The sequence below is a fragment of the Hydra vulgaris genome, chromosome 05, assembly GCF_038396675.1.
Source record: "Hydra vulgaris chromosome 05, alternate assembly HydraT2T_AEP".
In the NCBI taxonomy this organism is placed as follows: domain Eukaryota; kingdom Metazoa; phylum Cnidaria; class Hydrozoa; order Anthoathecata; family Hydridae; genus Hydra; species Hydra vulgaris.
Genome location: NC_088924.1, coordinates 40,474,699 through 40,493,516, shown reverse-complemented (window position 1 = coordinate 40,493,516; position 18,818 = coordinate 40,474,699). Strand labels below are relative to the sequence as shown.

General features: G+C 26.2%; 1 protein-coding gene across 1 annotated transcript in view; it reads right to left on the bottom strand.

The window, feature by feature from the left end:
• Positions 1–12,671, bottom strand: part of LOC100211700 (uncharacterized) — a 65,666-nt gene extending 52,995 nt beyond the window's left edge. Inside the window, exons 1-2 of the mRNA XM_065798198.1 lie at positions 12,527–12,671; positions 414–556 (exon numbers count right to left, since the gene is read on the bottom strand). Coding sequence (XP_065654270.1) covers positions 414–551 — 138 coding nt within the window. The 5' untranslated portion in view covers positions 552–556; positions 12,527–12,671. The remainder of the gene's footprint in view (positions 1–413; positions 557–12,526) is intronic.
• Positions 12,672–18,818: the final 6,147 nt, after the last annotated feature.

Genomic DNA, 18,818 nt, shown 5'->3' with positions numbered 1-18,818 from the left:
TATTTACAAATAGTACTTGTCAATATAATTAAAACTCTATTTTAAACTCAAAGAGGATGAAGATAACACGTATTGTTATCTTCAATCTCTTTGAGTCTCTTTGTATTTTTTTATTTTTATATATCTTGATTTTTACTTATTAAACAGCGAAATAAATGTAATAATAATGATAATAATAATGTTAATAATACAAATAGTTGGTAAAAAACAATATCATCGCCTTTAAAAATATGTAGCTTTTTATTTGTATTATGTTTATGCAGTGAAATTTTTTATTTAGGGGCACTTTAGTGTCTAATCTCTTTAGTGTCTAATCTCTTGACTTCTCCTTTGGAGTTAGAGTATGAGTTGTTGGAAATATATTCATTAAAATTTTATCTCATATAATAAAAAGTAAAATCTTTTAAACTTACAGTCTTGACTTGATTCATAAAGTTATCAAATTTTATCGCTATTGTTGGGTTTGTTGCTGCAGGTGTTTGCTGACTAAAAACTGTTGATTTGCAAAATACTAAAACTATTGCGGCCAGAAGAAGGATCTTTGAGCTCATTTTAACTAAATAAAAACAAATTAACTTTAATGTACTTGAAGATAAAATTGTTTCATTTTCAAGTTTAGTGTTTTTTTGTATTTTCAATGTTAGTACTTTTATTTTATTTTTATACTTTGTATTTTTATTTTTGTAATTTTTTTTAAATTAAATTTAGTAATGATTTTTCTTTTACATATTACAAGAAACTATGCGTTTAAGTACTAATTAGTACTTAAAATATGTTACTAAATTGAGACTTAATTTCTTTTTATATTATTTGTGAAGTACATTTTATATTTTTATATTATAAACATTATATTTTTTAAACTATAAGTTATTTTATGTTTTTTTTTTTGGCAAAAGGAAGTATGGCACAAGGAGGCATGTCACAATAATTTGAATGCTACAGTTATTTGTTTAGTATTTTAATGAATAATACAATTTAAATGAATAATACGATTTTAGAATACAATTAAGGCATTGTTTTTACTTTAAAATAATAAAACGTGGTTCTTATAATATAACATTATTACGTGTTTCGAGAAAATAAACTGTAATTTACTTCCTTTTGACAATTCATGGTAGCCGTTTAAAAGAATGTCGTAATCGGTCTTAGGTTGTCGTTTTATATTCAAAAAGCAATATTTTTTATGAAATTCAAAGATATAATAAATTAGTAAGGTATGTTAAACAGAAATTAAAAATTGTTTAAATAAATAAACTGCATTTATTTATACAACATTTAAATTATACCTATATAGTAAACTAGTGAACAAATATGAAATACTATGATTTGCAAATAATTACCAGGATAACTTATAAATACAATTTAATTAATTATAAATATAAATTAATTAACTGTAAATATAATTTGTTTTATTTTATTTCAAACTTAAAAAGAAAATATTCATTGTTTACTGAAAATGCAAAATAGAAGGCATGCTTTAGCTTTATCAACAGTTGTCTATCGGAATTTGAGTCAATAATAAAAAATTGTGCTAAATATGGGTCATTCAAAATGTGGGTAGTTTTAATACACTTCATACCGCATGAATGCTTTGGTTATTAAAAATCTTGATGCGTGACGGGTTTTTTCATTAAAACAGTTATTTAATTAAACATTTAGTTAATTTTAAACATTTTAGGGTGGAATGCAAGAAGCGAACTTGAGTCAAGTTCGACTTGAACTTTACATTGTAACCAATAGCGGCAGAGTATGGATTTTCCCCTCAAAAAATACTCTGCCGCTATTGGTTACAATGTAAAGTTCAAGTCGAACTTGACTCAAGTTCGCTTCTTGCATTCCACCCTTAATCTTTTTTAAAAAATCTAAAACGCAATCGATCAAGTTCAATAGTTGGAAAAAAAAACTGGAGGAAAAAAAAACTGGAGGAAAAAAAAACATCAAGTTAAACTAGTCTTTTATTTGTCTTTTCTAAAAACAACTAAGTCACATTTAACATGTTTTTGTGCGGCCGTGGAGCAGTGGTTAGAACGCTTGCTTAATAAGCAGGAGATCCAGGTTCGAAACGAGCTCTGGACATATTTTCGCGTCACGATATGGAAAGAGGCGTGAACTTCCTGGATAAATGCATTTCTCGCGGTGCTCTGTGAAAAGACCGTTAGGACTTCTTGGGGCACCTAAAATAAAAAAAACAAAAAAAAAATTAAAATGTTTTTGAAAAACACCTATCATTTATATCAAATTAAAAAACATTCAATAAAGAATTTAACAAAGCACTGATTAAACTAAAGCGAAATAAGTCGTGCAGATATGACGACATTACTAGCAATGTCATTGAATCTATTAGAAAATCCTTATTTTATTTAATATCATCTTCTTTAGAACACAGTTCTTTTCCTGATATGTTAAAAGTTCCTAAAGTCAATTTTGTTTATAAAAATTGAGGTTGTAATAATATGTCTAACTACAGTCCAATTTCTCTTCTATCAGTGTTCTCTAAAATTTATAAAAAAGTAATCGAGTTTATAATTACTTGAAGCAAAACAAATTTTTATATAAAAACCAATTTAATTTTCAAAAAAGTTGTTCAACAGAGCATGCTATTTAAATTAACAAATAAAATATTTCAATTTTTTTAATAAAGGAGAGCATGACAGGGAGTATTTAAAGGCATTTGATACAGTTGACCATGGCATTTTACTCTCAAAATTAAAACATTATAGTATCAAAGGACTGATGTGTATATCGGTAAAAAAAAAAATTGGATAACAGAAAGAAGATTATAATTAACAAAGAGCCAAGTGTTCTTGCCCATTTCTTGATTTCTGCTCAAGATATATATATATATATATATATATATATATATATATATATATATATATATATATATATATATATATATGTATATATACACACACACACACACACACACACACACACACACACACACACACACACACACACACACACACACACACACATGTATCTTTATATGGTATACCTGAAGAAGAAAAAATAAATAAATAAAAAGAAAAAAAAAATGTAAAAATGAATCTCCATAATTTTATAACCGCAAATAAAGATGACGAACAACTTTTTAATCATACAAACATAGATTTGTACCATTTTCAATGAAGAATGTTAAAAAACTCAATTTTTTGGAAAAAATCAACTTAGCCCCCTTTTAGAAAAATGCTTCTCTTATTTAAATAAGTATCCCTACCCAAAACAAACTCTTATAGAAATATCTATTTTTTGTGATATGACTCTTTGCAAGCGCCTTATTTGATTTGTTTTATGAGTTGTTTTTATTATTATTATTTTTTACCATACATATTTTTATAACAACAATGTAATTACAAGTTGCCATGGCAAGGCAAAGTAATAAGAAGATTTTTCAATGCATTTAACACCAATACAATTGAAAAAACATTTTTAGTACAAAATTAGATACGCTCTCGTAATACGCTCTCGTGAAACATTTTGCCTAGTGCATTGTTAGTGTTGTAATATAATGTTAACATTATTTTATTATAATATTCAAAAAAAATATGGTGACTTTAGAAAGTAATTTAAGGGATGAAAACTTTGTGGAGGATCAATAACTTTTTGCTACACTACTGATGATTTTAATTATAAAGAAAAAAAAAAAATTTGAAATACACGATTTTTTTTTCAAAATGAGTTTAATTTTTTCAAAAAGCTGTTTAAAGCTGAATTGAGAAAAGTATTGGGGTGGTCGGGGCTAATAGCAACAGGTTGCGACATTTAAAGAATATTTTTAAATCTACTTTTTGCAAATATTTTCACAATAACTATAAGGATAAATCGTCAGTTAAAAAAAAAATATTGTAACAAAATAACAACTGAAAAAGTCATTAAAATTTCTTTTTTCCGATATAAAATAACTTGCGCAAGTTATTTTATAATATCGAATACTTTTTTTAGTTTTACTGAAAACTAAAAGGTATATGAACATACTAAAAAAAAGCGACGTAAAAAATCTTTTTCAAAAACAAAAATCTAAAAAACACAGACTCATTCTACAGGTTAAGTTGCACAAATTCATAGGGGTAAGAGTCATATGATAACTTCGGGTTTTTAAGCACTTTTTTTAAAAAATGGATGTTTTTATTATAATCGTAGATGAAGTTATTTACAAAAGTTGTTTATTATGTATTGTAATCATAAATTCAGCAAATAAGTCAGGCTTATATGAAGTTTCACATAATAAACGTTTTGTATCTCAAAGAAAATACTTTAATCTACGGATTTTTTCTGTATTTTACCATTTTTTTTTTATTATAAGTTTAAAATTTATGTGAAATAATACAAATTACAAAGTAACTTATAACTTTGCTGAGTTCTCTGCAAGATATATACTATTAAAGTTTTTTAATTTACACGTTTAGCGTTGCAACTTGCTTTATAATTTGCAAAAAAATTTTCTTCATTTTTACCATTGCGGGGTAACTAATTTTTTAAATATCTATCAATGTTGGATTAATATGTCACTTAGACCTTTTTTTTACCTTTTTCACTTATTACCTATAAATTTAAAAAAAACTTACGAAACATTTTATGAACATTTGAGCTTAACAATAATAGGTTTAATTTAAATTATTATTGTTGTGTTCTTTAAGAACATCGAGCAGTCTATTTATAGAAATCGTTAACGTAAATATAAAACTTATATAATAATATATAATAATATATGTACTTATATAATACTTAAATATATATATTTTATATAAATAAGTATATATATATATATATATATTATATGTATATACACTTAAATAATACTTATATAATAATATATAATGATATATATACTTTTTTTTTCTGGATACAAATGCTATATATATATATATATATATATATATATATATATATATATATATATATATATATATATATATATATATTATTATTATTATTATTATTATTATAAAAAACATTCATTATAATAAAAAGATTTATCAAGGTATCTTTTATCTTATGATCACAAAACCATGAGTTGTTGTAGTACAACAGCTTTATTATTATTATACAATATTTTTTTCAAAATATCGTATAATATTTTTAAAAACCTAAAAATTTAGTTCAAAACTTAAAAAATGTTCATTCTCTTTATCTTCTTTATTTTTTACATTAGAAAATTTTGTTCTATAATTTTGATTTTCAAATCATCAAGATTTGTTTTGATCGGTAAAACTAAAATGTGCCCAAAATTTGTACAAGCAAGTCAATTCGCGAGGATAACACTGGTGGCAAAAGCAAACATCATCAAGCTAAAAGTGAAGTGGTCTTCAACGAGAACGGTGCGTTTTAACAGCGAGGCAAATAAAAAAATAAAAGAAAATGTAAAGTTTTATATTACTTGAAAAAATAATAAAATTTAAAAATATTTATATAATGTTAAATAATTATGGCGGTTACGAGTGAACAAATTAAGAAAATGTCAAAAAAATTGTTTAAGGAGTTTAAGAAGGAAACTGAAGACATGATTAAACAGCAGCTGATATATGGTTCAACTTTGGATAAAGTTGAATCATATATCAGTGAAAATTGTAAGAAAATAAAATCGATAGAAAAAGAAGTTGAGGACATAGAAGTGAGTTTAAACTTTCATGAACGTATTGAAGGAAAGATTAAGAGCGCCATTATTTCACACAGAGCCGTACCAAGGGCGGGGCCGGCCGGGCCGCGGCCTGAGGCGCCAAAATTGGGAGGGCGCAAACTTTAATAAATTAAAAAAACAATAATCAGTTTATGAAACTAATTTTCACGGCGTCGCTGCTGTTGAACAGAAAATTAATTAAAATTCCGCCTCTTGACACAAACTCTTAAATATTAAAGCTCATATACTGAACAAAAAAGCGCCCTATAACACAAATATACCTTTGATAACTTTTGAGCATTATAATTCTATTATAAGTCAAACCCAAAAGTTATCTGGTGCTGAATTTAAGAAGAAAAGAAAACAGCGCCAAGAAAGTGACGAGAAACTACAAAACTGTTTCAAAAAGTGGTTGATAACAAACTCAGTGGAGAAACAAATTATTTCAGAGGATATTTGTATTGAAATTAATGACAATTCAACAGATCCTATAATTGACTATAATTGAGTTCAGATCATCATTTGGAATTAATTGAAGAGGAGATTTTCATCAGCCAAAGTCAAGAAGAATTTTGCACTACTGATTCAGAACCAACCAGGGAAGATGAAAATGCCTAGCTTTCAGGCCCAGCTGAAATGGACGAGGATAAACTTCATTCAGAAATCTCAGAAATTCCAATGGCCTCGGAAGAAAATTTTCAACATAGGGATCCAGCAACACGGCCTAGAATAACGGACAAAACAAGATGCTTTTTGATTGAGCATAGGTCAGAGCAAGACAGAAGAGAATTTTTCCCAAACACGCTGTGTGATTTTGACAACAGAATGCGACACTTCAGCTCAAAATGGTATGAAAAAATTCATCCCAATCGTAAAAAATCTGTTCGCACTTGGCTGCAGTACAGCAATAAAAAAGATTCTTTATTTTGTTTTTGCTGTTTGTTATTTTTAACAACAAAAACCAACAATTTCTTAGAAATTTCTAAAGGGTTTTGTGACTGGAAAAAACTAAACCCAAGAATTCCTGAGCATGAAAACAACAATGAACACCAAAGATGCTATTCTGATCGGAAAACTCTTGAAAAAAACCTCAAGGAAGGAAAGACCCTGAATTCTGATCTGTAGAGAGTTATTAGTGGAGAGATGAAAAAGCGGAGAGATATCTTAAAAGTGATTGTTGATGCAATTTTTTTCTGTGCCAAGAACAATCTTTCCCTTCGGGGAACAACAGAAGACATTGGTCAACAAAACAGTGGCATTTTTCTGAGCTTAATTGAGTTGATTAGCCATTACTATCCTTTAGTGGCTGAACACATTGCGTCCATTAAAGCAAAAAAAACCACAACATCCTACATTTTTTCCTTGAATTTAAAATGAGCTGATTGAGTTACTTGGGCAGAAAGTCAGGAAAGAAATTTTGTCAAACATCAAAGAAGCTAAATACTACTCTATTCTGTTTGACTGCACTCCAGATGCCTCCCACAAAGAGCAGATGACTCAGATCATCAGGTATGTCCACATCAGTGATGAAGCCTGCACAATTAAGGAAAGCTTTGTGGACTTTATTGAATCTCACCAAAAAACCGGAAAAGGTCTTGCAACAGAGATAACTGAAAAATTGGAGAAGGATGGTCTAACCATTTCCGATTGCCGGGGCCAAAGCTATGACAATGGAGCCAATATGTCTGGAAAATACAATAGCGTCAAAGTTCGCATCCATTCTCTTAATGAATCAGCAAGATTTTTTCCATGCGCAGCTCACACTTTAAATCTTGTTGGTGTTCATACTGCTGAGGTTTCCCCACTCATGATTACGTTTTTTGGAAAGGTTCAAGCCATCTTTAACTTTTTTTCAAGCTTCACGTCAAGATGGGAAAAACTGATGAAAACGTTGACCATCTCAAGGGAAATAGTGATACAAGATGTTCTACCAAAAAAGAAGCAATTACACCACTGCACAGACAAATCAAAGATGTTCTTCAAGTTTTGGAATCCATTATCCACAATCCCATGACAAATGCTGTCACAGTTAGCAGTGCAAAAAAACTTCTCATTCATATTGATTTCATTTTTTTGTGTTTGTTGGATTTCTGGTGTCAAATTCTTTCTCTAATTGACCGGGAAAACAAACTGCTTCAGTCAAAAACCATTTCAATTGACATTGCCGTAAAAAAAATGAAATGGTTGAAGGCTTTCATTCAGAATTTTTGAGATGTTGGGGTGGACAATATTATTAAAGATGCCACAGAAAAAGCTAACCAGAGCGGAATTGATGGTGGCTTTCCAATTAAGAGGAAGCGCAAAGTGAAGCGAATAGCACTTTATGAAGCTGAAGATGACTCTCACCTTCTAACAGCAGAAACAGAATTCGAATCTCAGTGCAACCTTGTGTTTGACAGCATTATTACACAAATAGAGTGGCGGTTTGAGGCTGATGTCTGCTGTATCCTCTGATTTTGGCTACCTCAGTGGGCATTCACTCTCTAAAAGTTCAGTGGATGAACTCAAGAAAAAAGCTGCAAATTTATCTCAAATTGACAAGGCAGATTTAGATTCTTCCGATTTCCAGTCAGAAATGGCAAGCTTTAAATATCAAGGTGCCGCAATGATGGACAACTTTTGAAAAATCTAGCACGATCGACATTTTGCAACTCATTTATAAATATTCTTTGACCGATGCTTATCCCAACACAAAAATTGCTATTCGCATCTTCCTCACCATACCAGTCACAGTTGCTACGTGTGAGAGAAGTTTCAGTAAACTTAAGCTCATAAAACACTATATGAGGTCAACAATTGGCCAAGAACGTTTGTCTAGTTTGGCTATGATTTCAATTGAAAATGAAGTGGCAAACAACATTGATTTTGATGATGTCATTAGTGAATTTGCCTCAAGAAAAGCCAGAAAAGTGGCATTGAACTAAAGTTTGTGCAACCTTAATGACAAATTTTACTTATAACTTGATGTGATAAATTTTGTGATCAATAAATCATTTTTTTCGTTTAATTTTCTTCTTTTTTTTTTAAGGAGGGGGAGGGGGAAAGGAGGGGAAGAGGGGGCGCGATTTTCTTTTCTTGCCCGAAGCGCAAAATTGGCTCGGTACGACCCTGCACACACGTATAATAATTGTTACAAACAACAACTTTTTAGATTATAATATAGCATAATTAAATTGTGGTACATTTGATAAAACCATAAAGTGTATAATACTTGATATTTGCGGTAATAAATAGAATTAGCCTCATCAACAATTTACTTGTATATTTTGATCTGGTGATACGCATTTGTGTCTTAGTTTTTTATTATTATTTGTAAGTTAAACAAAGACTGTGAAATCAGTGCTCATAAAGTTAACATTTGGTTTTTGATACCTTAATTTGAAATGGGACGTGGTAAGCGTTTAACGAATGAAGAATTAGCAGTAATCAAAGCATACAAAGATACAGGCTTATCTAATCGGGAAATTGCTAAGAAAATTAAAAGTGGTTAATAATTACTTCTCCAAAAGTGGTTAATAATTACTTCAAGATTGGGGTTAATTATGGAGCGTTTAAGGGAAGTTGTGGCAAGCGTAAAATTAATAATCGTACTAAATGAGTTATTGTACATTATGCTGCTGCTCAGCACATGACTGCATCTCAAATTTGTGCTGATTTACAATTACCTGTGTCTGTTCAACGTGTGAGACAAATCTTACATGAAGATCCAAACACAGTTTGGAAAAAGCGTAAACCAAAACCAAAACTTACTCCTCGTCATAAAGAAGTTAGATTACAATTTGGAAAAGAACACATGTCTTGGCAGGAAGAGTGGCATCAAGTACTTTTTAGTGATGAAAAAAAGTTCAATATAGATAGTCCTGATGGCTATCAATATTACTGGCACAATCTTCGAAAAGAGAAAGAAACTTGGATGAGTCGTAACTTTGGTGGTGAAACTGTTATGGTTTGAGGGGCTTTTTCCTTTGCTGGAAAACTCCCACTGGCATAGATTTCAACAAAAGTGAATTCACAGGACTACATTGACTTATTAGAAATAAGTTTGCTTGAACATGGTGAGGAACTGATGTCTGAAAATTTCACTTTTCAACAAGATAATGCTGTTATCCATAATTCAAAGCTTACAAAAGCTTGGTTTAGAGAAAAAAATTTTCACATAATGGAATGGCCCACATGTAGTCTAGATCTTCACTCAATTAAAAATCTATGAGGAATACTTTCTAGAAAGGTTTATGAAAATGGTAAGCAATTTGAATCCACCTTGGAGCTGAAAACTCGTACCAGGGAAGCTTGGAATGAAATATCTATAGGAACTATCCAAAATCTTGTGACTATGTATGTCAAGTTGCATATTTGAAGTCATTAAAAAATCAGGAAGCAATACTAAATATTAAATGAGCATAAAAACAAAATATTTTCTGTATTTTCTTGTATATAACGTAAATGAGGCTAATTCTATTTTCTCCACAAATTGAATACTTTTAATTTTTTTTCCATTTGGAATTAATTAAACATACCAATTTATAAACTTTTAAGTTGTAGTAGAAGATAATAAGAAATAAAGTAGATGTAATAATTGTTTCACTGCCATTTTTGTTTAATTACAACGAAAAATAAAGGTGAGGCTAATTCTATTTTCTCCGCTGTAGATAATTATTTTCTGATTATACCCGATTTTAGGAAGCAATTATGAAAATTATTAGTGAATATATTATATATTTACTAATAATTTTCATAATTGCTTCTTAAAATCAGGTATAATCAAATCCGACATAACATCTGGTCATTACCCAATATTCTTAATTACAGATAATATTACCCTTAACCGTTCTGCCTCCAAATCAAAAATCTTAATACGACAAATCAATGAAAACTCTATATTATACTTTCGAAATTTTTTATGTGAAAAAACTGATTGGAATCTTATATTACAATATCAAAATGCGAATAATGCGTATAAATTATTTTTGGCACAGTTTTGTAAGCACTATGATTTGGCATTTCCAGTAACAAAAAAATTATAAATTCTAATTCACTTTTAAACCCTTGGATGACCAAAGGTTTGTACAAATCATCAAAGAGAAAATAAAAACTAAAAAAAAACATGTTTGAAATACAGAAATTATAAAAACGTGTTTGAAAAAACAAAGAAACATGCAAAAAAAAATTATTATGCAAGGTTGTTGGAAAAAAAACACGCGGAAACACACAAAAAACGCGGAATGTGATTAAGCAGATAATCGGTAAAAATAAATGTCCAAAAAATAATTTGCCACAAAAACTCTTAGTTAACGGGGGAAATGATTTATAATAAAGAAGCCATAATTAAAAAGCTCAATAAATTTTTTCTTGAGATTGGCCCATCGTTAGCTGATGAAATTCCAAAAAACACCTCAAACTTTGAATCTATATAAAATCTTATATGAAATCTTATATGAAGTCAACCAATACATCTATGAAAGAAGTAAAATTCAACATAAGTGAGTTATGAAATGCCTTTAACTGCCTAAAAAATAATAAATGTGCTAGCATAGATAAAACTAGCGTGAATGTTGTTATAGCAGTATTTGATTTTATTGAATCATCACTGTTTTACATTTTTAACCTTTCACTAAAATCCGGAATTGTATCAGAGAAATTAAAAATTGCTATTATCATACCTAATTTTAAATTTGGCGATGACACAAATATGTCTAATTATAGACCTATTTCTGTCTTACCACGCTTCTCAAAACTGTTAGAACGAATTATGTATGATAGACTCAATAGTTATTTAACTGAGAGCAATATAATGCATAATAAACAATTTGGGCTCAAAAAGAATCCTTCAAAAGATCATGCCCTAATCGAGCTAATAAATTACATATTCAATGGGTTCAATAATGATTGCTATATATTAGGAGTTTTTATTGATTTGTCAAAAGTATTTGACACTGTTAACCATGATAACTAATGAACTAGAACCATGAAAACTAGAACTGTATGAAATACTAAACAATAGCTTACTATGGTTTTAAAAGTTACCTGCCAAACAGAAAACAATACATAATATATACAGCAATTGAAACAGAAAAACATACTATAACTTGTGGTGTTCCCCAGGGATCAATCTTAGGCCCACTATTATTCCTACTCTATATAAATGATTTATATTTATTATTCAAAATTTTTAATGTTATTTTATTTGCTGATGATTCGAATTTTTTTTTATTCAAACAGTAATATAAAAGATCTGTTTAGAATATGTAACGAAGAATTATAAAATTATTGGATTACAAATAATAAACTTTCATTAAATGTTGGGAAAACTAAATTTATTTTATTCCACAAACCTATTAGCGGAGATAACTTTTCTTTAAAATTACCCAACCTCTTTATAAATAAAACAGTTATTAAAAGAGAGTCAACGGTTAACTTTCTAGGAGTGATTATAGATGAAAATATATCATGGAAATATCATATTAAATCTATTGAAAACAAAATATATCTCAATGTTATATAAAGTTAAACCATTTCTTAATACCAAGTCTTTAAAAATTATATATTTTTCATTTATTCATAGTTATCTTTCCTATTGCAATATTACATGGGAGAGTACCAATTATGGGAAGCTTAGAAAAATTTATAGCAAACAAAAATATACAAGTAGAATTATATTTGGTGTTAACAGAACTGTTAATGGTGAATCTCTTTTAATGGAACTCAATGTTTATAAACTTAATGTTTATAAACATTGAGTGTTTATAAACATTAAGTTTATAAACATTGAAAGCATAACTTGGTATATGTTAATTTTATAAACATGAATGCACTCAAGGTTTATAAACTTAACATATACCAAGTTATGCTTTTAATGTTCAAGTCAAAACTTCGATCTTAAAATATTTTTTTAAAATAAGTACCTACTTTTTTGCAGTGAAGGATCCAGGATTTTTTGGTGGTGGTGGTGGTGGTGGGGATGTCGATACCAAAAGTGGTTAGCGTAATTTTTTTGGAAATTACGAATCAAAAGATATTGACTCAGTTTCGATTCGACTGATAGTATTTGAGTTGTACTATTGGGAGTATATATATATATATATATATATATATATATATATATATATATATATATATATATATATATATATATATATATATATATATATATATATATATATATATATATATATATATATATATATATATATATATATATATATATATATATATATATATATATATATATATATATATATATATATATATATATATATATATATATATATATATATATATATATATATATATATATATATTATATATATATATATATATATATATATATATATATATATATATATATATATATATATATATATATATATATATATATATATATATATATATATATATATATATATATATATATATATATATATATATATATATATATATATATATATATATATATATATATATATTATATATATATATATATATATATATATATATATATATATATATATATATATATATATATATATATATATATATATATATATATATATATATATTATATATATATATATATATATATATATATATATATATATATATATATATATATATATATATATATATATATATATATTATATATATATATATATATATATATATATATATATATATATATATATATATATATATATATATATATATATATATATATATATATATATATATATATATATATATATATATATATATATATATATATATATATATATATATATATATATATATATATATATATATATATATATATATATATATATATATATCTATATATATATATATATATATATATATATATATATATATATATATATATATATATATATATATATATATATATTATATATATATATATATATATATATATATATATATATAATATATATAGTATATATATATATATATATATATATATATATATATATATATATATATATATATATATATATATATATATATTATATAAATATATATATATATATATATATAATATATATATATATATATATATATATATATATATATATATATATATATATATATATATATATATAAATATATATATATATATATATATATATATATATATATATATCTATATATATATATATATATATATATATATATATATATATATATATATATATATATATATATATAAATATATATATAATATATATATATATATATGTATATATATATATATATGTATATACATATATATATAAATATGATATTATTTAAACTTATCTTAAAATTTAAATGTTTTCTAAAGTTTTTGAGTGCGAAAAAAAAAAAGTACCAGAAAGTAAAATTGTGCGGCGCAATGGTATCTTTTTTGTATGGTTAAATCAAAGTGAAAAAAAAAAAAATAAAACATTAGGCATTTCTTATGGAAGAATTTAAGATCAAGAGCGCAGATTATTTCAATAGTTTCAATATTTTGATTATTTCAGGGTATGTATTTTCTGGTGGGGGGGGGGGATGCATACCCCCATTCCCCCCCTGGATCCGTCACTGCTTTTTTGAATAAGTACCTAAAATAATTAAACTGAAAAAATTTGTCATTACTCACTTATTTCTGTCTTGATTCATTTCTTATTTTCGTCTTATAAAAAAGAAAAAGAATTAACTAAAAGAAAAAATATATATCTTATTATACGATTTACTACATGTAATATATTGTGTTTTACTATATAATGTTCAACCTGTAAATTTTTAACTTTATTTTTAATTAATGATATCATAAAAAAGGTTTCCACGAAAATAAATTCTTTTAATAAATAAACCTACAAGACTAACAACAAAATCAGCTTCACTAATAGACAATATTATTACAACCGATACTTCAAATAAATTGCTTAAAAAAGGAATTATTAAAAGTGATTCATCTGATCATTTTCGCATTTTTTTTCTCTATTAATAGAACTACTGAATTATTACCTCTACAAAAACAAATAATTATAAAACGACTCATTAACAATAAAAACTTCCTCTTATTAAAAGAGCAATTATCTTTGATAAATTGGAGTCTTATTAGTACTACTGAACCAAGCAATATGTACAACTCATTTTTTTTTTAATATTTTATGAAATTTACGATGTAAATTTTCTAAAATGCGAGATTTGTAAAACAAATAAAAATATAAAATCACCATGGATTACAAAAGAATTAAGAAAATCCTCGAAAATAAAACAAAAACTGTATATTAAATACCTAAAATTTAAGACAATTAAACATAAAACGCTCTATAAAACTTATGCAAAACAATTTGTAAAACAAAGAAAAAACCTTAAAAAAATACTAACCAATTTATTTGAAAAATCCAAAAATGATTCTAAAAAAACATGGAAATGTATAAATAAAAAATTTATAAAATGTATAAAGTAATCATAAAATAAATATGTGCTCTTTGCCCAAAATTATTGAAATTTAGCAAGTGACACTCCCTCTCCTTTAAATTCTTCTCTAAAATTTTTGAAACAACATTTGAAGAATTTGAATTGGCCTACAAAATGATTAAACTTAATAAAGTGGTTGGACTAGACGATATCAATGGAAATTGGTCTTGTTATTGGTTCTTATGACATCATTAAAAATATTCTTTTTAAAATTTTTAGTTACTCAATTAAACAAGCAATATTTCCAGATGCTCTCAAAATAGCTAGAGTTACATCAATCTTTAAAGGAGGTGAACTAACTAAACTCAATAACTATCGCTCAATTTCAGTTCTCCCTGTTTTTTCAGAAGTTTTGGAAAGAATTTTGTTTAATAGAATATATAACTATCTAACTATAAATAAAATATTATACAAAAATCAATTTGGATTCAAAAAAATAATTCTTCTGTACATGCAATACTTCAACTTACTAGAAGTATCGCAAATTCATTTGAAAGAAAAATCGATCAAAAAAGAATTTTGTGATCAAATTAATCACGAAATTCTTTTTAAAAAACTACAACTCTATGGAATCATAGGGAATGTATTATTATTATTAAAAAACTATTTAAAAAATCGGAAACAATTTGTTAAAATAGATTCAACCTCATCATCAAATTTATTAAACATATAATGCGGAGTTCCCCAAGGATCCGTACTGGACCTTTGTTTTTTTTAATTGATGTTAATGATCTCTATAAAGCAACAAACTTGACAACAGATATGTTTGCCGATGACATAAATCTTTTTTTAACTGACAATAACTTACCAACATTATTCAATAAATAATGACATCAAATAAAAAGAATAGTGAAATCATTAAAATTTCTAACTGTTTTAAGTCAAACAAACTATCAACAAATATCAAAAAAACTAAATGGATTTTACCCAGCTTCAAAAAAAATCTTCTTTCAAATATGTCTTCCATGTAAATTGATAATACTGAAATAAAGAGAGCTAAAGTTACTAATTTCTTGGGTGTTTACCTCGATGAAAACCTCATATGGAAAAATCATGTTTACAACCTAAGCAATAAAATTGCTAGAAGTATTGGAATGCTATACAAATCAAGACCTTTTTTAAATAAATATACTTTAATTCAATTATATTACTCATTACCATATTAATTATGCTAATCCTGCATGGGGTGGTGTAAATAAAAGTACACTAGAACTTCTTTATCGTCAACAGAAGCCTATTGCACGTCTTATAAACTTTAAAGACAGTTTTACTCATGCCAGGCCTTTATTACTTAAAATGAATATTCCTAATTTATATCAGCTTAATGTATATAATATTCTTTGCTTTATGTATAAATGTAAAACTAACTTTTCGCATAGAAAATTTGGTAGATCTTGTATCTCTTATCGAGAAGCTTTTTATGAAACAAAATAATTTTAAAATACTTTGATTTTACTCAAGAGTGGAATTACAATACATTCAAAAGAAAACTTAAACAGATAGTTTTATCTATCGATAACATACTCTTATATTTTTAATATTTATAAAGTAAAATTTTTAAAGTTCAATTCTTAGTATTTACATATATGAATGTTATATAACTTTTACGTTTATTTATTTTTTTTCCGACGAGAATATATGTATTTAACACAATAAATGTAACGATGTAGTTGAAAAAAAAAAGTGGTTCTTGAAGACAAGACCTTAAAGTTTTCTACGAGATCCCGTGTTCTTCCTCTGACAAACTTAATTAATCTTGTAATCGTTCTATTATATTATTGAAATTATTATTATTGTAAAACGACTAATATTGCAAAACATTTAAAGAAAGAACAAAAAATTAATAATAATAAAAAAAACAAAAAAAAACTTAATTTTAACTTGTTTCATAAACTGAAGACGACAATGTAAACGGGGCTCGGCGATAAGACAATATACGTTTTCTTCTTGATCCGGCCATTTGTTAGTACATATTTATTTACATATCGTACATATATATGTACGATCTTTTTATTGTAAATTTTATTAAACGGCAAAGGAAATAAATAAATAAAAATAAATAAAGCTATGTAGACTGATAAAGTACAACATAAATTTTTTCATCGCGTAAAGATTTTCATAGTTTATCCTACTTGCCATTTCATAATAATTTTGCGTGTAGTTAATGCATTTTTTTCAGTTAATGCTTTTTTTCCCTTGTCTGGATTTTAAGTTCCTTTGACAAGGTTTTGTAGCTGCGGACCAAGACGCTTCAGGACCTGACTGACGCATTTAAGTCTAAGTATATATAAAAAAAAAGGTTTTTTAGGAAAAAAGTGAGTGTGTGTCGGGGGCACGTCCCCCACGGTGTCGTCGGTCCTGTGATGGCAAAGAAATTGTTTTAATAATTTTTCTGTCATATCATTTAGACTTTTTGGGCCACCGTTTATTTTCTATTTATACATATTATTTATTTACAATTTTTTGTTTAGAAAATAAAGTAAAAGAGATACAATTCATTCCAGAAATTGATAATGTTGATAATCTGACACTTGAGAAACAGTTACAGCGTTTTCAATTTTCCTTTTGCAAAGTATAACTTATTTTGATTGAATGTTAGAGCCACTTTTATCGCTTGACTATTTTATAGTCAGTAGTACATCAATTTAATAAATAATGAAAAAAACATGAACAAATATTCTCAAAAATTTTAGAGCTTTTATTTTTAACAAGAGCTTTGTCTTGCAACTTTACAAGATAAAGCTGTTGTTAGTTACAATTTTTTCTCTCCAGAAAATAAAATAAAAGAGATACAATTATATACAATGAAATTTTCACAGAAAACTTTGATTCATCAATTTTAATACCATTTTGTCTTATAATGTTGGAGCTTAAATTAATGACTTCCAGCTGGATCGTTTACAAATCTTTTCTACAATTTAATTTTTCTCTTCGTTTTTAAAATACTTTTTTCTTTTTTTTTTGCAATCTAAACGTAATTTCATAAAAAGTTGGTAAAATTGAAACAAAACCGATTTTAGTATTAGCAGTTGCTTTGTATTAATAAAAATTTCCTCTTTCTGTGAAATTTTTTTATACAATTTGACCTTCGACGTTAGTATTGCCATCATGATTTTTTAAAATAAAGTCGATAGTAATATTTTAGCCTGTATATGGGGTTTTAGTGGCCTAAAGCAGAGATTATCTTTGAGACTCTCTACGATCATGAAATAGAGCATTTGTCCTTGGAAAATGGACTAATTTTACTATCTGTACTAAAAGACAGGAAATAATTAAACATTTGTACATCACCAAAAGATGATATATAAATTTTTAATTATTTCCTGTCTTATTGCAACTTTATAGATGAAGCTTTGCAAATTACCCACTTTGTTTAAAAACGTACCCATTTTAGTCTAAAAAAGTGACAGATAAAATAAATAATTATCTTCAAACTTTTTTGCTTTTATTATACAATCTCCTTTTTTCGAAAATGAACCATTTTATTGAATAATAAAAAAATGTCAAGACGCTGTTTATTTAAATAACTGTTTCCAATATCAAAGTTGAATATATTTTTGAAAAAGATTTTACGCATATGCAAAGGCATTTATTTTTTTGCACAGAAATTTAATGAAATAAATTTTTCCGAAAAAAAAATATCCAGGACTTCGGACGCAAATTTATGAAAATAGATTTTGTAGGGGTAAATTCTATTAATTATAAGTAACAAATATTACAAAAAAAAAAAAAAAAAAA